The following is a 23,068-nucleotide window of genomic DNA, read 5'->3' on the forward strand; positions in this document are numbered from 1 at the left end:
AAAGGACCACCACTGACCAGATATTATTTTGGTGGTGGACTATTCTCAGCACAGCAGTGATACCAAAATTATAGTAACATGTTTGTTTTTGTAGCACTGATATGACCGTATCAGGCACACCTGCATTCCCAGATGTTTAAACACTGTGTGTACTTAATTACCATTTTATTGAAGACATCTACTTTGTTGGCATACTGGTTGTACATGTAGAGTTTATAGCTCATCTTTTTCCATGCACAGTTTACTTTAGTCATCGTAACGAGCAGTGTGGGATTAGATAAATTATGCAGCAACAGATGGGATACAGTCAGGAACTGTAAACCTACAAAGTGCACCAATGGTAGGCATAGTAGATGAAATGGCCCAGGAGGTCGAGCGATGTTTCCATTATTTTGTCCCTGTAGCTTAACCCATTTGACAAAAGCCATCAGCTTTGCCCTTACATATTGACTTTGTTATGGTCCATTAGGAACTTTAATGAAATTGTGAAGAACCACAGACACTCAAGGGTTCAGGGTTGCATCTAGAATCTAAACCTACACCAAAGAAAACTCAGAAAGATTCAAAACTGCACAACTATAACAATTTTAGCATTTACATTTGCATCTCTTATAAACTGGAAAACAGTACAGTACCTATGAGCAGAGATGGACAGAGTAAAACTATCCTCCAGCAGAAGTAAAGGTAGCTACAAACAATTCTGAGTTGGAGAAACAAAGTGTCAGGTCAAAAAGATGCTAAAGTACTTGAGGGGAACTTTTTACACCCAGCATCTAAACTAAACTTCTCTTATGCTTCTCCTTTTGTTCAAAAATAAATGCTAAGGCTCATACAGTTACACAGCTAAATGTGAAAGACTACACCGAATCAGAATACGTGACCATAAGCAGCAGTAGCCTATTATCACTGTACAATACTCAGAAAAACGTGTATTCACCAAAAGTGTGCTTAGGTATATGAGGAACTGAATGAATGGAACTCATCAGCATCCACTTCAGACTATAGAGAACAGTAATCCAGACTATGAGCCAGTGTGGAACCCTCTCCAGCGGTGAGGGAGTGGTGGAGCTTTATCTCATCATGGGCTCCACCGCGTCCACTCTTAAGTCAGAAGTCTCACACAAGGCAGCAGAGAAGATCAGTGGAGGAGCCGTGGCTTCATCTGCGCTCTTCCTCGCCTATTGATCGCTAAACGCGCACACAGCAGCTCAGCGAGGGGTGCATGTCCGCGCAGCGCTGGGATTAGCCTGTCTTGTTTGGCGGTGGAGAGAAGAAATCCGACCCCTTATGGATATTTATTCGTCCAAACTGTCCCCCGCTGTGGATTACGGAGCCGGAGCCTTCCTGCTGCTCATAGGTAAACTTTTCAGCTTCTTCTGCTCGACAACACGCCGTCCTTCTCCTTTGTCCTGCAACCATCGCGTCTGACCACTTTCATTTTCTTTGCTTTGGAATCCCTCGGTTGCTACGACTGATTGTGGCACCTTCTGTATTTCAAAGCCCTTTTCAATATGTGTCCAAAAGCTTGTAGACACCAGCTTATCCAGTGTTTCTTCTGAAATCAACGGTGTTAAAAGAGAGTTTGCAGTCCTTTGCTGCAGTAACAGCTTCTGCTCTTCTTTTTAGGCTTTACACTAGATGTGGGAACATTGCTGTGAGGATTTGATTGCGTTCAGCCACAACAGCATTAGTGAGGTCAGGTACTGATGTTGGATGATTAGATCTGTATGATCGCCCCTCCAGCTCATCCCAAAGGTACTGGATGGAGTTCCATCACTCCAGAGAACACAGATCCCTGCTGCAAAAAATAGAAACCATTAAGTGTTTCTGTTGGTTCCTGGTTTTGTAATGTGTTTTTGGAGTACTGATATCACAATGTAAAGGATCCTAATGGTTGAACAGGTGACCAATAGCTGATTCGAACTGCATTTGAAGGTTTCATAATGGGATCTAAAGGTGTCCTACACTCTTGAAAAAAAGTTCTTCAAGGGTTCTTTAGTAAAAAAAAATGGTTCTATAAAGAACCTTGAACACTCTGGGAACCCTTTGCATGATTAAAGGGTTCTGTGCATCATAAAAGGGTTCCTCAGAATGTGCTATAGATGGTTATATATAGAACCTTTTTGAAAAGGGTTCTTTATTGCACCCAAAAGGGTTCTTCTATTGCTACGATGTCCAGCTTGTAACAACAGAAGAACCCTTTTGAGTGCTAAATAGAATAGTTTTCAAAAAAGTTCTAAATAGAACCACCTACAGCACATTCTGAGGAACCCTTTAATAAGTCATCATTTCATAATTCATTTAATTATGCAAAGGGTTCTTAAAGTCTTCATGCTTCTTTATGGAACCAGTTTCCTGACTAAAGAACCTTTTAAGAACCATCTTTTTAAAAGTGTACAGGAAACTAGTGGTCTCTATTGAAAACCATTAGGCTAATTCCTATTAGAAGGCAAAACCAAAAGGTTTTAATCCTAATGGTTTCTGGTGGTCCTTCTTCAGCAGGGCTGCTCTAAAGCCATAGGCTTGGGGGCTTTATACCCCTCAGGTCGATGCTTGCACTGTGCTTGGTGACCTTAGCGTCCCATTCTATTGCCAGTGCTTTTCTATGGTGATTATACAAGCTGTCTTTGTGCAGTTGAACACCTGTGTCAGCAATGTGTGCACCTTACAGTAGCTGAACCTGCTAATTAGAAGGGGTGTCTGCATACTTTTGGACATATAGCATTTCTCTAAACTAATATTTTAAAGCACCTGTTTTAGAATTTTAGGAATTCTGCTGTAGAAACTTCCCTGACATCAGTGTGGTGTTGCAAGGGAGAAACACTGAGAAGGATGTTTATTAGGGCTTCATAAATTACAGTGTTTGGATGTTTTTAGCACTGAACATTGAACGTCTCCAGGTAGAATAATTTCAGTATGGTTATAAAAGCGGTGAAGCATGATGAGTTTGACATAACCTAAATCAGTAACCCTGTAGGCAGCTGCTGTGAGTGACTCACTCTGCAGCTTCCTATTCATAAACAATGAGTACAAGAAGAAATGCATATAATGCATCTTGCTTTGCCAATTCTTTAATTCTAAAGAACCATTTAGAAACCCAACAAGAACCTATTCAGCCTTTTTTATAATGTGTGATTGCTCTCTCTCTCTCTCTCTCACTCACTCTCTCTCTCTCTCTCTCTCTCTCTCTCTCTCTCTCTCTTTCTCTCTCTCTAAGGTCATGCGCCCTCATGTACCAAAAGCATCTTAATGTGATTCTCAGTGTCATGGCTTTCATGTTAAAAGTGATATAACTCTCAAAAAAAGTTATTAAGCTGTCACCCCTCTTGTGACTGGGGTGGTCCAGTCAAGGGTATGTCTTCAGCTCCTTTAGTTATGAAACATAATTGTACCATAATCCACTGCAGCTATATTTTCTATATTATAAAATATATATGAAAGGTAAATATATAAAAATGTTTATTTTATTTTTTAAGTTGTATTGATTCCAAACACCCTGTTCTGTCTCCAAGTATCAGAACATTAGGTTATAAAAAGGTACAAATGCATACCTTTTCCCTGGGAAAACATACTTACGGTACACAGTTGGACTCTAAAAGCATTGTTGTACCTTCGAGGGAACATTCACATCATTTCTACCATGAATAAACCTATCACTAATCAAATGTACTTCACTTCAAAGTACAAATGACACAGTAAAGTACCCAAGTAAGAAATTGAATAAAGCCGATAAAAACTGATTGCGCTCATTGTTTGCTAAGATGCTTCAAGCTTAGTATATTGACAGCTACTGTATAAAGTGCTGCATTACGCTGTGACTACTTCCAGTCATCTCCACGGAGAAAAGCAGTGACACGCTCTTTTGAATATTTCACATCCACACATTATCTCAGGAGACCTTGGTGCTGCTGAAGGTCAATAAAGAATATGTCAGCATAACCTCAGAGTCTTATGTACAGATGAGCTGGCATGCAGAGGAAAGCGTGGAGGTGAAAGAAACTTCTCTTTACTGACTGCTAGACTGATAGTAGCAGCAGGGTGAATTCTGAAGTGTATAGAAGCCTCTGCGTAGAATCACCAAAGGCACCAGATGCCTTAAAGCATAGTGATGATTCCTCTACAGAGAGGACACTGACTTGTGACAAATGCTGAAAGGAACTATGGCATTTTTCGAGGCAAACTAATTGAATGTTCTTAGCTGACATTCACTCACTGTGAATTTCATTGAGTGTGCATTTCACCTACTAAATACTAGACTGCAAGTAAAAAATCACTGAAACAAGCTCAAACTGAAAATGGCTGCACTTTAGGTCTGGCAGAGTATCACCACAGAAGATACCTGGTGCTTATTAATTATATGGGCAATTACTTTTTGGGCCCTAAAATGGCAGAACCTTATAAAAAGGTTTCTGATTCCTGAATGTGGTATAGTGGGGCATTTTGGCCAAAAATTTAAATCATGGTATAATTAAAATTGCTGACAGTTGTGGCATATGTCATAATACAAATAGATTTTTTCAAACCATTTTAGATGCTTTAGTAAACTTAAGTAACATTTTTTGTAGTTTAACAGTGGCTTATTATTCTGAGATGTCCCTTTGTTTAAAAAAAAACATTAACAACCAAAATAAATCTGAAATATTTGTATTTCTTTATGGTGCTTTCTAACATGCACCCATGTAAATTATGTACAAGGGCAGGCACAGACAGTGGCATACATAAGATCTTATGGGCCCTAATGCGGAAACACATAATGGGCCGCCATATGAAATTTACTCTTAATTAATAAGAAAAATGCCAATGTAATTTGCATGTTTGTTATCGATATGTTTTGAAAAAGTTGATAGTACTATAATCAAGTCACTTAAACATTCCAGTGCAAATAATGCTCCATTACATTCAATATTTTAAATGTTTGGACAAATTTAAGTGAAAGGTCAGTAATGCCTTTAATCCACACTGTAACAAGTATTTTTTGTATGTATGATGTAATGGCTATATTTCTCAATTGTAAGGACTTTGCAGGGTGTCAAAAAACATTAATTAACAAACTAATAAAAAAACACAACTTTAATCTGCCTGAGCAGAAACTACAAATGTAAGAAAAATGTCCACATAATTTAAGACTGTTCTGTTGGGTTGTGTGTTTGTGTAAAATCAGTTGTAAGATGGCTATGCTAGGAAGCAGAACCTGGGCTGTTTATACAAGCAAACACCGAACGTGCTATCAATAATGAAATTCGCTGAGTCTGAAAATCAATAATGGATGGTCTCAGCTGGTGGTGGATTAATTTGGTATGTCCTGACGAAGGTGAACAGTCTACAGCAGTAGCAGCTAGCTAGAGCTCTACTACACGTCTCTGATTTGATACCATTCATTGTGCGCATACCGTGTATGTGATTTAAGAAGACCAATTGCGTGAGAGATAAGGGTGCAGAGGGGCGGGGAAGGGCTTTTGTTTAAATCTTAATGGATGTGGCTGTGCTGTAGTTTAGCCATAAAATCTCCCGGTACATAACATGGGCCTCAGTGCAAATGTCCTTTTTTTCATAGCTTTCCAGGCTTTACAAAACATTTGCACACCTTAGGCCCCATGGGGTACAAACTTTCAACATCTGAAAGATACACTTTCATCACTCATACCACCTTTATAGGTGGTCAGTATTACATACGACCACATAACATTCGTAGTGTGAATGCTAAAGCACCTTGATACATTGTGAACCGTTTCAAAAGACTGCCTTGATTGGCCTCATCATCTCTGCAGAGACGAAAGCAGCTGCGTAGCTAATTCTTTCTTCTCTTCTGCCGTTTATTTTCAAGTTTCTTTAGCGATCCATGCAGTCTAAAATGTTGTGACAGCACTTACATTTACACAAAGAAGGACTTGCAGGACATTTTTGTCTAATAACAAATGCAGCGAGAGACTTGGGCTCCCAGCAGTATTTACTGATGCGTGTTAATCTACCTGTGACTGTATCTGAGATCTGGGGTAACCATGCAAACTCAAAGCTTGCAGCATTGCTTATGGTAACAACAGTACAAAGCTTTTTGTACAAAATGTAAATACAGTGTATGTGACAGCCAGCCTAGATGCTGCTGCTTATGATTATGAGGTAAACCGTCCAGCTTACCTCTCTTTATCCCTGAGAATTAAGCAGGGTGTTTTGGTTTCTGTACCTGTAAGATGATATATGTAAAGAGTCTCTATCCTGATTGGCTGTCCTGTACAGTGCCTCATTCAAAAAGCAGTCTCAGGGCCTGTCATATGTAGCAGGACTAATGGCTTAGCCAGCTAAGTTTAAGCTTAGTTTAAAAGCTTCTGCCTATTGTGGTTTGTTGCTGTGCCCACTGCCTTCAACACAGCAGCTAGTTCAAGCAGCTATGATCCCCACATCTCTACTCTATGCACCGTAATAGAATGTGGAGTGTTCCAGCCTGGGGTCTGGGTAATAAAGCAAGTTCAAGGGAGACAGCGTTCCTGAGAATTCACAAAACAAATGTTATGGCAGTTAACTCTTTTTAGGATGATTAGCAACATTCACTGTTAATCTAGATTGAAATAATCAAGCTATGACTAAGCCTCGAGCAAGTGTACATGAAAGCGTGGTGTTTATGATGCACAGCCAATCTCAATGAAATTTGAGGTGTGAAGGCTTTTCTCTCTATTTCAACGAAAGAAGGAGCTGTCCACTTCGACCACTTATGAGCGGGGTGCCGCCTTTTGTCCACAAGTTCCGCATATCCACACTCCTGCACGATCTCCTGGCAGTGGTTTCATTCTCACTGCATCTCCAATAGCATGCTCAGGAAGGTCACATGCAGACTTATCATATATGAACTTAGCAACTTGACTTCTGTGATGCAGCTAGTCAACAATGCCGGACACAACACACTGGTCCAGAAGTCCATGCGAGACAGGCAGTGCAGATTTTAACCAACGGACCATTAGCCTCTGCGCCAGGCTGCTGTCCATTCCTTCCATTGGCATATTGCATCACTGGAAGATGGCTTTCTATGGGTCACAACAATCACGGTACGCTTTCTTACACAGGTTTTTTGCAAGTTTGACAGCTAACTCAGCCTTACCATTGGCTTGCGGATGGGGGGAGGAAGTCACATGTTCAAAATCCCACTCTACTGCAAATCGACTGAACCCCCCACATGCAAACTGAGAACCATTATCCAGCAAATTATGCTTTATTGAGCACCATCTGGCCCTTAAACAGTATGCCGTTCTAAACACTGGGCTCATCTTTGCATAACCAAAGTTCTCTGGTGTCCAAGCTTGTGGCACTCAGGCCAGCCACTCAGACCAACAGTTTTAAGCTGTTGCTTCTGTGTGTGTCTTGTTCTGTGTGGGCTCTGTGTGATGCTAAGCAGGCACCGGTCAGTCACATTAAGATAGTCAGACCGGAGGATATGCTGTAAGTCATGCTGCTCTAGCTCCATGTCAGGTTGTAATTCTGTAGAGCCAAGAGCATGCTCTGGAGGTGCTTTGGTGCATGTAGAAGAGGCTTGGAGAAAATGGCTATCAGCTGTTTGTGGTCAGCTTCTGCTGTGACTTTGGCACAGTCATTTAGGTAATGGTAAAAGTGCTGGCATGCAAATATAATGCTAAGGAATTCCTTCTCAATTTGTGCATGGTTCTGTTCTGATGTATAAAGGGCCCTGGATGCATACCCAACTGGCCAGCCATCTTGCACAAGGCAGTACCCAAGACCAAGTTGGCTGGCATCATTCTGCATAGTCACTGGCTTGGGCAAGTCATAGTAGTGCAGGACCGGGGCTTATGTGACAAGGTGCTTTATATGAGCCAGTGCCAGACCGTGTCTTTGTCAGTCTCCTTAATGGCTCACACAGCTCAGATAGTCCAGGCAAGAATCTGGCAAGATATGTAACAGACCCCACAAACCGCTGCACTGCCTTAGCATCTAATGACGTAGGCATGTCCATCACCGACTTTATTTTTTTCGGGTCTGCCTTTAAGCCATCTGCTGACAAGAGCATAGAAACAGACCACTGGTGCTTTGAACTGAAGCATTTTTACACTGAGTTTGCCCTCTCTTCAGCGGTTCATGAGGGCAAGCATCTTGGCATCATGGTCATGGCCTGCTTCCATCTCTGAATCACCATACACGACAACTAGGATGTCATCTGCAATAGGCTCCACATTATTGAGGTCTGTCAACAGCTCATGCTGCTTTCTCTGGGATATCTCACCAAAAGGGAGCTTGAGCCATCGCTTTCTCCCCAAAGGCGCCCAGAAGATGGTCAAAGGCTACTTTTTTATCAAGTTTATCAAGTATCACTGAAGAAATGCATCTCTGGTGTCCACCAGTGTGAAGACTTCGGCTTTGGGGAGTGTATGTAGCACATCTTCAAGAGTGAGCATGATGTAATGTGAGCAGCAGAGAGCCTTACTGAGATGCCTAGGGTCAATGCAAAGTTGCAGCTGGTCTCGTTTCAAAGACTATATTGCTGATCCACTCAGTCGGCTCTGTCACTGGAGCTAAATAGCCATCTGCCTGATACTGATTAAGCTGCGCTTTAACAGCAGTCTTCATGGCCACTGGGACATTTCTAGGGGCACTTAGTGCTCATCTCTAGGGACTGACTCAACTGGACTATAGAAAATACTATACATGGTCAAGGCATCGCCTTACCCATCACCATTGTTGGACTCTGTGGCAGTAAATGACAAAGCATTCAAATTTTCTGGGACTGTGAACTGAATGAAGTGCTTACATGTGGACCCAGAGAGGAGTGGCTGTTGGTCTGTCTCAACTATTTCAAACTCCAATCAGTGTGATTTGCCATGCACGATAAATACTGTTGCAATGACTCCAAGCAAGGGCACAAGCTGACTAGAGTATGGCTTCAGTTTAGTGTTGCTTGGAAATAATGGAGCTTTGGGTGCAAGTCTTGTTTTATCTTTAAAGCTCATCACATCACATGTGGCGCCGGTGTCTAGCTGGCACTGCTGAGATTTGTGCTGGATTTGTAATTTGACATACCACTTCCACCTTTTGCTGGCATCGAACCAATGTACTCAGTGGTATATAGCTCTTTACTCAAAGCATAGTTTAAATCCAGCTCAGTGTTGTCAACTGCATATAATTTGTCCTCTGTCTGCTTTCTTTTGGTTTTCAGACCGACGCTGGCAAAATGGTTGTTAGTGCCGCATGCCTTACATTTTTGCTGAATGCCAGGCAGTGTTCCTTCCCAGCTCTGTGGTCGATGCCACAGTAACGGCACTGGACACTCGTGAGATCTGTGGCTGACGACAGCTTGGCCAACTGCTGCTGTACTGCATTTACACAATCTAAATGTGGTCCTTTAAGAAACATGGATTTCAGTCTCTTACCAATCAATTCTGCCATTCTGCATGCCTCAGTAGCACTATTCAGTGTCAGCTCTCCTAGCAGCCACCTCTGTGTGTTTTCGTGTGAAATGCCTAGCACTATTTTGTCTTTGATTAGATCATCTTTGAGTTTGCCATATTTGTGTGAAGCTGGCTTTTCACGCAAGTGTGTGACGAAACTGTCAATTGGCTCACCTTCCTGTGTCATTCATAGATGACTTTCTTTGGCAAAGGAAAATACTCCTCAAGGGCATCAAGGATAGCTTTTGCATTTTCACATTGCTCTGGTGTTACGGTGAGGTTGTGCTTGTAAATATGACAGCATTCAGCGCTAATTACAGTCTTTAACGTTGCTGCTTGCATGTCCCTGGATTTCCCTGATAGTTTAGTAGCTAAGACCCCAGGCTGAAACACTCCACGTGTCCATGTCTGTTAGGGTGCATGAAGTAAAAACGTGGGGAACATAGCTGCTTGAACGAGCTGCTGTGTTCAAGGCACTGGGCACAGCAACACACAACAGGGAGATGTTTGCCTTCTGACTGGCTCTTACCTAACACACTCCTTATAACTTCGGTGAATTGGTGAAACTGCTGTAGGCTGAATGGGTGAATATACATATATGCTTTGGTTTTTTGCTTTGATACATTTGAAACTTGAACAATGCTTACACACATTATTTAAGAAAAAATGGAAAATTTGTTTTTCCATGAAATTAACCCTTTAGAAAGTATACTGGAACACACTAATTTGAAAAGTGCTTGCTCACAATAAAAGTCTATAAAAGCTCATTATGATAAAAGCCCATGAAAAGCTTATCTAAGCTGTTTGCAGCAAAAGATATGCAGAATTATTTTAATCCTTAGAAGACCCATCTGAAAATGAAAATGGATAAATTCTTGGGTTTCTCAGTTATTGTTCTGATGTATGGTGAATTTTTGTCTCCAGGTCACATCACACATGCAGACAGTTTATAATAAATATGTATGTGCATTTTAGTTAATTGCCAAATATTGCTTTGCTTTCCCCTGTTGTTTCATCTCTGATATAGAGAAGTGACAGAGCATTAAGTTGTATTAAAAGATATATTACAGTTATTCAGAATAAACAGAAACTCACAAAGACTCACAACTGTGGTACCATTAATCTTAATTATTCTTAACTTCGTAGAAGGTGACTTGTGCAAATTCTATATATTTACAAAAATTGGTTAAATAATATGGTTAATATGGTTAAAAAAATGAGTGAGGCATGATTTACACAATGGCTTTTATTACAGACACAAATTAAATGCCTCAAACAAACGATGCAATGCCAGTAACAACAAATGGCAACTAATAATTCAAAAATCATCACTTTCAGACTAAAACCTTGTAATTTATAATTTCATGATGAATGGACCAGTAAACATAAACCAAAATTATCTGTACTTCTCTCCTGAAAAGTTACCAAATTAGAGATACAAGGTTTTGTTCCAACAATTATAATATGCACATACATTTACTTCCATTATACAACAAACATGAAATAGTATATATCTTAAACAGGGGTACAGATCTGATCTGTCAAGTCTGAGGGGCCAACAACAGGAGACTATAGCTCATATACAGCAGTTTAAATTCAACAAAAGTAGTAGTTAGAGTTATCATACTGACATGATATCTAATGCTTTTTAATGTCAATATTAAAAGACAAAAACAAACAATATAAATAGGAATGATACATTAATGGGAAACATATCGCTGTTGTCGGAAGAAAACTTCACATCTCCAAAATGACACCTTTACAGGAGAAGGAAAAAACCTACTTTACTTTCAATGTAAGTCAATGGAACCAGATTTTTTTCTAAGTAATTTTGTGCCGTTTCTTATGGTCTGTTCCTCATGAAATTTACACACAATGTAAAGGGCAACAGACATTTTCATATTATGTCAAAAACTTTAAAATAGCAGTGTCGCAGCAGCCATATCTTTTACTCACACAAAATAAACACAAAGCAAAACCTAACCAAAAGGTACGCTGCATGGCCACTTTTCAGTGGCGTCAGCCAGCTAGACTTTTCAGTCTTCTTCAAGCTTTTCAGCTCTTCAGTCACTGCTGCTGCTGCTGCTGCTGCTGCTCGGCCTCCTCTTTCTCTCGCTCTGTTCCCCCTCAGCTCTTTTAAAAGGCGCTCACTCTGCCAGCCAGATCAGCATCAGCTGGCTCTCATTAATGGCAGTGTGAGCACCTGAGCCGAGAGGGAACGAGAGCTCGCTGCTCCGCCTCCCCGTCACCGCCCCCAGCTTGCAGCTCGGGGGCCTGGGTCGAACGTGAGGTGTAGTGAAGCGGCCTCGCTGCGTACCAGGGGGCGGGGCTCGGGCGGCGGACCTCGGGACTCGCTCGTGCCTCTTGTGGCCGGCACCGTCGTCGTCCTCCTCCTCCCCCCGCCGTCACTCGCGTGACCCGCGTTCGTCGGCGGAGCTCGGGCTTTGCGCTCCGCCCCTCCCCCACTCGAGGCTCTCTCCCTGCTGTCTTCGCCAAGGTTCGTCGCCGCTGTGTGTTCGGGCCCCGCCTTCCTGCCGGCTCTCGCGGCCGTCATCGTCGGGGCCCGGGGGGCGGGCGCATGCCACAATGAGGTTTTCTTCCAATAGCAGCGATATATTTTCTGATACGTATATAGTAGAGATTCCATTTTATTGCCTTTTACAGTGGCAGTTGTTTTCCTCTCTACAATCAACAAAGAATGCCCTCTGTCCTATATCAAATATCCTAAAGGCTGATGAATGTGACTTCAATTACATCATATTCAGTAACTCATTAAAATTGCCTGAAAAAAGATGTGGTTTAATGTATTTCTATCACGTATGTTTTACTAAAAAGGCTCTCGTTGTGTTTCTCTTCTTGTCATGTTTAGCAATTTTGTCAGTTGCGGGGAACCTGCTGGTCCTAGTTATGGCATACAAGAGGTCTTCCCATATGAAGCCCCCAGAGCTTCTGAGCGTGAACCTGGCAGTGACGGACCTCGGGGCTGCCATCTCCATGTACCCTCTGGCTGTGGCATCATCTTGGAACCACGCCTGGTTAGGAGGCAATGCCACCTGTATCTACTACGGCTTGATGGGATTCTTCTTCGGAGTAGCCAGTGTGGCCACCCTGACCGTCATGGCTATAGTACGCTTCTCTGTGTCCCTGACTTTACAATCACCCAGTGAGTACCACCAGCTTCCATTTTTAGACCAGTTTTATATTTATCTGCTTTTTACCCCATGGAATAAAGGCCATCAGAGGATCAAAGGTGCAATCAACATAATGCTTGTCATAAAAGACGAGAGTGCCATTAGATTACATCTTTAGGTCACAAAATCTCAGGTTACCCATTTCCAACTGCAAATTGGACTGACGCATAAATAGTTTTCACCACTGAGAAGACTGTAATGATCATAATTCCAGTAATTTCAAGCATATAGCATTTAATTTACTGCAGTTTCATTATATAATAGGGGAGTGTGGGGTACAGCCTTGCACAGGGTGAAATGTAACATGGATTTTCTTTGTAGTTAAACACGTAAAGTAGAACATGCTTTTTGTCATCTTCTCTAGAATCCAAGCCTGTTCATTTAATCACCATCTTGGTGGCTGTTATGTAGCACCATTTTAAACCATATAAACAACTCACAGTGACAGGTAGCCAGACCAAAATACAGCCTCCAGATGGCAGGGTTAGTTTTAACACTGTGTAAACAATGAGAGAAGTCTATATTCTCCCATATAATTTTAAAACAGTTCATTTTTTGAATGTTTCCATGCACAGATTCATCAATAATGTGCTGTAGCTGTCTTTTAAGTAAAATGTCAGTTTTATTGTGCTACTATTTGCTGTTCTACTTTGTGGTCAAAAATAAATTTGCCAACTTTGACACATATATTTTTTATATATTTAGCTTGAAAAGTTTATTTGGTTCAAACAACATGTTGTTTGAACTATGGTGAATTAATTGTTTTAGCACTGATTTACCGGACTTTGTAGTGATTGTGACAGCTAGCCCCTCAGTCTGTCACAATTAACCCTGCCTATGAGGTAAAGTGTAGCATTTTCACCCGCACTGCTTTTGTCTGAATTGTTCACAAATGGCAGGTACACAAATGTTTTCATTTGTAGCGGAGATGTGTAGGATTTTTGTGTGAATATATAAAACTAGCTCAAATACTTCTCAAATTAATTAGAAAAAAAAACTAAATTGTCTCAGGTTGTGCTCTGCGGTCCCCTGAAGCTTCTTCCAGTGAATTGTCGGTTCCAGATTAGCCAGCTCCCTGCTGAGCACCAAAGTGGCTGCTGGCAGTAAATATTTGCGAGATGGGCTCCAGAATAGCTTTTCTGAGAATACTGACAGAATAGACTGCCAGGACATTTAAAAAATAGCCCAAAGCTGTAAGATGTTTATAGAAAAAGATTGTCTAGTTTTTGCAAAAACCCAATGGCATACTCCTAAACATCAAGCTTATTGTTATCACCTTCCTGATAGGCCCACAAAGGAGATTACTTTTTGGTATCTGTATTATAGAATGGTTTGTGGTTTTGTTTTTTTTTATTTTAAGTGGGTTGGTGGATATCTTAGGGTATTTTCAGGACTAAAGGACAGTGACTGAGCTTCATTTAGGCAGGCTGAACACGGCAAGACAACAAAAAATTCTGTTGCTTTCGTTTGATCATGTAAGCCTTCTCTTGGCCTCTTACCATGATCAAAGGCCTTCTCGTGCTTTGAGAAGCAGTACAGCTGAAAGGGAACTTTGATACTGTGGTTATTAAGGGTGTAGCGATTTCAAAGTATTATCGACGAACTGAAAATATGAAAGTTCGAAATAGCATAGCAAAATTTGCTGATACACTACTCACTACTTGCTGTTTTTCATAGAAACCACTAGTAGTGGGCAGTATAGCTAAATTCATATCATATCCAATTCATATCATGGTATAATGAGGATTACTGACAGTTTCCATATATATCACAGTATAGTGTATTTATGTATGTTTTTTTCAAATACCATTTTGGATACTTACTTAAACCTATTTTGTAGATTAACAATGACGTATTATAATGGGATGTCCCTTAACTTTTAAAAAGAAACATGTTTAACAGCTAAACCTGAAATATTTTTATTTGCTGAAACAGTAAAAACAGAAATTAAAAATGTATAAGACAGATGTCAATGCTGCTTTTTAACCCTAATGAGAGAAAGGACAGTGCATGTAAACCACACAGTGGCTTTTCTGAGCCACTGTAAAAAATGTGAATATTATATTCTGATGTCTGTTCCTTTCACAACAAACTGGACTAACTTAGACTGCAAATCATTACAATTTCAGCCCGTGTACCAGATGAATCTTGTATATTGTCCACTACTAGAACTACTGGGTGCATCCCATCTGAAAAGACTGAAGATCAAATCAAATCGTGATCTCGTAATCAAAAATGATATTAAATATGAACATGCATGTAATGATTCACCTTTCTGTTTTACCGTTGACTCCTTTTTGTAGGAGTCGTCCATGGTTAATCAGATCACATGCATGTTTCCCACAGTCTGAACTGATTTGGCTTACCAGAGACACTTACCTTGACGTAGATTAGTGTGCTTCTAAAGTGTACAGTTATTTTACCAACATAAACTGCTAAATCTAACAACTGAACTGAAGTGAACGATGATGCTTTGAGTAATGGTGCTCCCCTTAACATCACAGACTGAATACTATATGCAAGAGCCAGTCTCCAGTCTCTGTCACCTGACAAAAGATATAGTATAGCTCATATCCTGATGACTTCCATGCATACGCATCACCCTCTGGAAACAAAAGAGTGTCACACTCTTTCATAGAGAAGCATCTGGAGGAATGATAATTCTGCTGATTTTAAACTAATAACTAATTCATCAATTTAGTGACTCAAAATATTAAACAGTACTTCTATTTGTTTTTTTCAGTGCCTCTCCAACCAGTATGCCTTTTATACAATTTATACAATACTAAAATCCCATGTGCAGCAAAACAGTTTTGCCCTGTCTTGCTTAGGAATCTAATTTTGTTCTATAGGGAACATGAAGAGCTCTGATTTGCTCTATGTTGGGGAAATCCTGACAAACATCAGTTGACATTTGACTTCATTTTCTCTCTTTCTCTAAAATGCCAAGAGGGAAGCATGGTATTATAGAACATATTTGTGAAAATAGCTTATGCTGTCACTTGAATTCTTCCAGCATTTATGTAGCGAATGCTGGATAGGCAGTGCGAGTGCTATTAGAATCATCTGAACTGGCATATTGTCATAAGTGCTTTCTTTTACATTGCCCAACCCAAATAAACAACATAATAGAAGTAAAAAAAGCCTGTGTCTCCATCCGTCTCCATGGTGGTTTTAGTCTTCTGTTATGATCATTTTTCATATATATATATATATGTATATATATAGCTGCTCACTGGATGCACTGTTTTGATTAGACAATTGCATGAACAAGTAGTTGTACAGGAGTTCCTAATGAAGTGCTCAGTGAGTGTATATTTAACAGAGAACTCTTTTTTTCATTCACTTTTTCAAATAAATCTACAGAGTTTTTTTTCCACAGTTTCAAAGTTCAGTCTTAGAAGTTGGTTGCATTTTCTTCTTCTTACAATCCAAGTAATCCCAAACACATTTCAGTGATGTTGAGGCCTGCTTTTGGTGTGGTGAGTCCATTGTTTTGATAACACTGACAGCTTCTTTATTTTATTTGCAATTTTTTTTTGTCTATTTTAATTTTTCAATAATGGCTTCTTGACAGCTACATATCCTTTCATTTCCTTTGAGTTGTCTTCTCACAGTGGAAGGATGAACAGAAACACCTGTAGATTTTTCAGATCTGAAGCAAGAGTTTGATTTTCTCCTCTATCTCGAAGATAGAAGCTTTAAGTACTGATTATCTGATGGTAACAGTTTGGTGGTCTAATCTCCTCAGAAAATATCTACTGTACAGTGAATACTTGTGCTTAATGGCTGTTTTGACTGGAGAGTGAATCAAGGAATGGTGGTCTTTGACTTTTGCACCGTATTGTAGTATCTCTTGAACTAATTTGTTATCACAGTAAAGATCCTGTTGACATAGTGCTAATGAAACGAACATATTGCTTGAGTTTATGTAACACCATCTAACAGGTTGACCTTTAGGTGAATATGTCTTTCAGTGACCTATATTACATTAAATTACATATGTTTATCCATTTAGCTTTCTACATGTTTTAAATCACGATTTTAAAAAAGCAGAATTATTCTTCTGTTTTCTGAACAGCACTGTATGAAAGATGAGTCAGAAGAGGCCATAATTTCTGTTCAGAACATGCTCGTTTATTTTGAACACAGCAGAGAGCCACTTGAAAACCAAGCAAAACAGCAGGGAGGCCACTTTTAAGCATAGGACTCTAACCCATGGTAGGCACTCAACACAGCTAACAAACCCACACCCGGGAATGCATGAAGGTGTTTTAAGTTGATGGTGCTGAAGTTTTAAGCAGAGTATATGTGATGTGACAAATCCAAAATGATTTCCCTTTTTCCATTTAGTTTTTTTATTAATTTTTAATTCTACTTTACATCACACAGAATGTGTCAAAGCGCTATAATGAGGCAAGAGACAACAGTATCTAACTGACACATCAGACCACTAATGCATATCATCACTCTGCTCTCTCATTCTGGACAAACTTAATGCAAATTAGCTGAGCAGTGACCAGACTGTTGATGTGTGGTGTGTTAACCCATTATGTCATGCCCACAGTCACAGAGTTTTAAGAAGATTTAACACTATAACACACTCTGTGCCTGAGATATAACAGTTGATAAAGCTTCATTATTAAGTTTTAAAACAGTATTAGGCTGCTTTGGGGCTCAGAACTGGTCTTTATCTCTGCATACACTTTTTTGCACTCTGCATGTCAACCTGTGTGTGTTTGAGCGACTGCCCGCAAAGCAGAAGCATGACAGAGTTTGGAAAGTTTTATTATTATTATTTTTAACAGTTAAATTCTAAAATCAGCACTCTACACCCTCAGCCCTCACCCTCACCCATATCCCTGCCCACAACCCAACACAGAACAGCACAAGTAACACATCTTCCAACCAACCAACAACAACGCAAACAAGTCTCTTTCTACTGGGGGTGTGCGCCTTCTATGAGCCTCTTCGAATGTCCATTTGCATAACAAAGCTTCTACACTCATGAGAGGTGGCGTGCCCATGGCAGCTGGCATAATATTTAGTTTTCTGGAGCATTCATGCAAAGCAGCCACTCTTATAAAAGAAAAGCCTATAGCACACTTCTGATAAAAATTGCTTAGCATGAGGTGAAGTCATTCACATGAGTTTTCAGTGTAGTTCTGCCTTTAACTCTTCACTCCACATGCTCTCCTTCCCCATCTGTTTGTTTGTGTTCAGAGGAGAAGATCAGTAAGAGGAGAGTGCATGTGCTGCTGGCAGGCACGTGGCTGTACGCTCTGTTATGGGCTCTTTTCCCTTTGCTGGGCTGGGGCAGGTACGGCCCAGAGCCATTCGGCCTGTCCTGCACGTTGGCCTGGGGCGAGATGAAGGAGCACAGCCCGTCCTTCGTCGTCAGCATGTTTTCCATGAACCTGGCCATTCCAGCCATCATCATTATCTCCTGCTACTTTGGTATTGCCCTTCGGCTCTATGTCTCCTACAAGTCTGCGGACAACGGCAACCTCGTCCCCAATGCTGTGAAGATGCAGCGCCGGCTTATGATGGTGAGTGAAAGATTTATCCGCTACATGCTCCATTTTTGCATTCATTCATCTCATTCATCTATTTAAGTATGTTGGCATATGCAATCACTTCATTATGACTTTTCAGTCATTTATATTAGTGGTTCTCAAACTGGTCCTCAGGGTCCACCAGATGGTTCACATTTTTGCTTGATCCCAACTGGTAACATATGGGAGATAGAGCAAAAATATGAACCGTCCAGTGGGCCCTCAGGGGAACCACTGATATGTATCGTCACTGTCATAACAAAACATTGTATCTCTGAAATGGTAGTTTTGTAGGAGAATGAAAAAAAAACATTCTTAACTTTAATGTAAGTCAATGTACGGAGATTTTATTCCAATCTTTTGATATACTCATCATGAAATGTTCACACAATGTAAAGGGCAGCTGGTGTTTTCAGATCATGTAAAATAATAAAAGATGAAATAAATGGAGGCACAAGGCTTGGATATGACAGGGACAATATATACACTCAAAAATGTTTTTCTCAAAAAGCAATATGGCACAATTATTGGTACCCTGAGAAATTCTCATAAACAAAAACTAATTTACATGTTTTGCTTTATAAAGCAGCGCTTGAGCCTGTAGAAGCATTTCTGTGGTTCATGATTTCACAGAGGTACAAATCTAAAGCGACATGCAGGCCAAACACCCTTAGTCATCCATCAGCATGTGGAAGATTAGAAAATACACAAAAGAACTGAGACTAAAGACCTTTATAAATCATACAGTCAATCAAAAAGCTTCACATCTGAAAAATATTTAACTATTACTGCAGTGACTAAGACATTTCAAACATTTGCGACTGTGACAAACCTGCCTACTAGAGGAAACAAGTGTATGCAGGGTGAGGAGGGTGGTTCGAGGTGAAAAACATTCTCTAAAGATAACCACAAACGTAAGTGCTTAGGGTTTACTAAACATCACTACAAATTAGAACTGGTTTCTATAGTCAGATGAGACAAAAACAGCTTTTTGAAGCATTTAAAAGTCAAAGTCATATAGTCTCTGCTGTGAAGTATGGTGGTGGATCTGTGATTTGGTTTGTTTTAATTCCAAAGGTCTTGGGAGTCTTCTTAGGACACACATCATCATGAACTCAATCAAAACCAGGAGTTTAAAATCTTGGTGCCTTTGCCAGGAAACCAGATTCTGGATTGATCGTCCAGTGTGGCAGTGATCCTAAGTCCACAGAAAATGGCTCTCTGACCACAGGATGACGCTTTTGTAGTGGTCATACCAGTCCTCTGACCTAAACTCAATTGATAGCTAATTCTGAATTGTACTAGACACGTAACACTCAAACTCATATAAATAATCAGTGATAATGAAATTCTTAAGATGTGTCTATTAATATTAAAATGAATACATATCAATGTTACGCTCCCATCATTAACAGTGTAAAGTGAAGCATCACATTGCCCAGGGGTCTTCAGCTCTGGACCTTGAATCTAATTTCTGGTCATGTATTTTGTAATCACTGGTAGCTCATTTATGTGACAGAGCAGTGTTTCCCAGCTTCAGTCCTGAGTCTCAGGTTTTCCCCTGCTTCAACTCCCCTGATCCAGCTAATGAAAGAGTCAAGTATGACACTAATCACATCAGCAGTTCAATTCGCTGAATGATTACAAAATCCAGGACTGGAAATTTAAGGTTCGTACCTGAAGACCCCAGGTCTTCTAAAAACTACACTATGAGGGTATACCTGATAGGTCAACTTGGAGTGAGCCAGAGAGATACATACACCTAGTTAAGTTACCCTTTCTTAATCCCACAACAGGGAAATTCACCTCTACATTTAACCCATCTGTGCAGGGAAACGCCCACATACACACAAGTGAAGGCACACACACTAGGGGGCAGTGAGCACACTTGCCCAGAGTGGTGGGCAGCCCTATCCACAGCGCCCAAGGAGCAGTTGGGGGTTAGGTGCCTTGCTCAAGGGCACTTCAGTCATGTCCTGTCAGCTCAGGGGATCAAACCAGTGACTTCCCTGTCACAAGGCTGGTTCTCTAACCTCCAACCCACAACTGCCTCTAATGACTCACCAAGCGAGGATCACACCGGCAACCTCATGTAGCGGGGCTGAATGTGTTACCGCTAAACTACCGCGGCAACTATCCCATAATGATCCTATAATGATTTATGAGGAATATTTGATCATTCTTCAGTTGTTCCAAGACCTCAGTGTTGCCCTTCTCATTTTGATTATATTAATTTGATACGCATCATGTAACATGTAGCATGTGACATTCTTTTTGCATGGTCTTTTACCAAAACTTCTGAAAGACTTTAGTAGAACAGATTTCCTTCACTAGTTTCTAATAAGGCAGCCTCTGTTGTATGAAAGAGGAAGATCGTCTGATAGTTCAGCATGGTGCATAGTGGTTGTCTTCTATGAGCGTAGAACACTAACTTATTGACATCAAACACAGACCCTATATCAGCCCTTTGAACATTATTTTTGTCATAGTGGAATGATGGCACAAGCTCTACCCATTTGTTTGAAGTGCCTAATCATCAGGCATTGCTGGAAATGTCTAATATCAAGAATGTTCCCCCCACAGTTTATCCACACCTCTTTCTCTTTAAAGACGATTGTCTTAAATGATCAGTGTCATCCCAGGTTTAATGCTTGCTGATTGTTTAGTGCCACATTTACATTAGAACCTGAGGCTGACATTTTGCAGGCAACGTGAATAGCTGCCTTCTAGCCTTCACAACTTCAGAACAGTTTAAGCTTCAAACATGATACGCATATCAGAACACTCAGGAGACCCGGCCCTCACTAGCCTGTACCATACCATTGAGCTCAATCCATGACGTCAGTGAGTATCAGAGAGTAATCCTGCTTGGAAAACCACCCAAATCCTGATAGGGCTCTGCTTTTAGCCTTCATATTCCAGCAAAGGGTTAAAACAGCAACATGTTCGACACATCACAGCAAACCATTACTAACCAGCATGATTTCTTTCAGGTTTGACCAAGCATCAGCCAGTAATGCAGCTCCAAAAATCACCCAAAATCCTCTCACTACCATTATATCTCAGCTTTTAGCCTTCATATAATCAGTGACCAGATGTGGGAACAAGTCACTAAGTTGCAAGTAACAAGAAAGTCTTGACACTCGAGTCCCAAGTTAAGTCCCAAGTCAAGACGGTCTGATTTGCACCTGAAACTAATATAACAGTCTTAGTACATCAGGCCATCAGAGTTCAACTCATAAAGGTCTTGCTAGTTAGCTTATGATTTGAATAGTGTATTTGATGAGGCACAGGTTTGCAGTGCTATGCTCAGTGAGCACTGAACTCTGACAAATGGTATAGAGGGTGGATGACTTAATGTGCATGAGAACAGTTAGGCTACTGCATTATCATACACATGTATAGTGGACAACTAAGACAGCTGGACCTTGTAAAGTGAGTGGAAGTATGAGGTAGATGTTTTACGGCATTCTGTGTTCCTTGAATAAATGATAAATTATCCTTAACCGTGTCATCTTTTCTCATTTGTGCAGATCGCCGTTCTGATCAGCGTTGGGTTCCTCGGTTGTTGGACACCCTATGGGATAGTGAGCTTGTGGTCTATCTACTCCTCAAGTGCCTCTATCCCTCCTCATATCAGCATGCTGCCCTGCCTCTTTGCCAAGACCTCTACCGTCTATAATCCCCTGATCTATTACACCTTCAGCAAGACTTTCAAACGGGAGGTTAAGCAGCTTCTCCGTCTGTGCAGCAGACCTGAGACCTGCCAAGCATCTCGGCCAAATAACGGCACAGAGAATTCCATCTACCTGGTGTGTGAAAGGAATAAGCTCAAGGAAGACCTGTCTGTGGAGCACTCGTTTGAGAAAAGCAGAGAGATTGAGACACAATTCAACTCTACGGCATATCAGTAGTTTTGGAGCTTTCTAAATGTGGTCATTGAATTCAGATCAAGAATAGTACCACTGTCTGTGAGGTTCTGCATCAACTAAGATTTTTTTATTTGTTTAAAGGGAAAAAAAACAAAACATACAATGCAAGGATCTAGAAAGAAATGGTGGATCTAATAACCGCACCTATTTATGAGACAAGATATTTATTGAGGGGGTAGCAATTACTGAATTATTATTTTTTCAATTTAATCAATTCCAAATGTAACAATAAGTCTACATGACAAGTTTACGCTGTCAGAAAACAATACAGGTACATTTTTGTTAATCGGGGTATAAACAATGAAATTCAACTCTGAAAGTTACAACAGTGGTCTTAAGGTCTGGTTGTTTACTTTAAATAAGGTTTTCATACCTTTTCACAACCTGTTTCAAAACAGAAAGTAAAATAAAAAGCCTGGAGTCAAGACAGGGTATAAGGAGTCTGTGCAGCTTAAAAAAATATAATTTTAATGAAATACGGTACAATTATCTTCTCTAAATAAAGGTACCATTGAGGGTACTGCCACAGTGACGTGAGGAGTACCACCCAGAGACAGTTTAGTACTTTGTTTTTCTGAAAGTGTATGGAACATGATCAACAACAAGACAATCTTTGATGCCACGTCATCTTCATTCTCAGTGCACTAGATGAAATAATTAGAAGTCTAATTCATGTCATCTTCATTTTTATCAAACAGTACTGGTGCCTAAATCTGCACCCTTCGGTTCCACACTTGATCAGCTTGGCTCAGTTTATGCACCGAACACACCTGCGCTGACGAACATGTCGCCACTAATTTAGTTTCTAACTAAACTAACTAACTAACTAACTCTATTTGCTAAATTGTCATAAGTATAATGTAAAACATGGCTCATCAATTCAACCTACAATTTACTTTATGTGGTAACAAGTCAATTAACTAGTTTTATTCAACTTTAATAAACACTTTGAATGAAGGATTCCTTCAATCAAAGTTATTTTTGAGTTGAATAAAACTAGTTCA

The 23,068-nt window shown here is 40.4% G+C and overlaps 1 protein-coding gene across 1 annotated transcript; it reads left to right on the forward strand.

Moving 5' to 3' along the window:
* The first annotated feature begins 1,244 nt into the window (after nt 1-1,244).
* Nucleotides 1,245-22,941, forward strand: opn8b (opsin 8, group member b). Its single transcript, XM_036582673.1, has 4 exons — nt 1,245-1,357; nt 12,256-12,549; nt 17,801-18,126; nt 21,666-22,941. Exons 1-4 carry the CDS (start codon nt 1,288-1,290, stop codon nt 22,044-22,046), a joined length of 1,071 nt encoding a protein of 356 aa, XP_036438566.1. The 5' UTR covers nt 1,245-1,287; the 3' UTR covers nt 22,047-22,941.
* The last annotated feature ends 127 nt before the right edge of the window (nt 22,942-23,068 follow it).

This window comes from Colossoma macropomum, unplaced genomic scaffold (assembly GCF_904425465.1).
Source record: "Colossoma macropomum unplaced genomic scaffold, Colossoma_macropomum, whole genome shotgun sequence".
Classification (NCBI taxonomy): domain Eukaryota; kingdom Metazoa; phylum Chordata; class Actinopteri; order Characiformes; family Serrasalmidae; genus Colossoma; species Colossoma macropomum.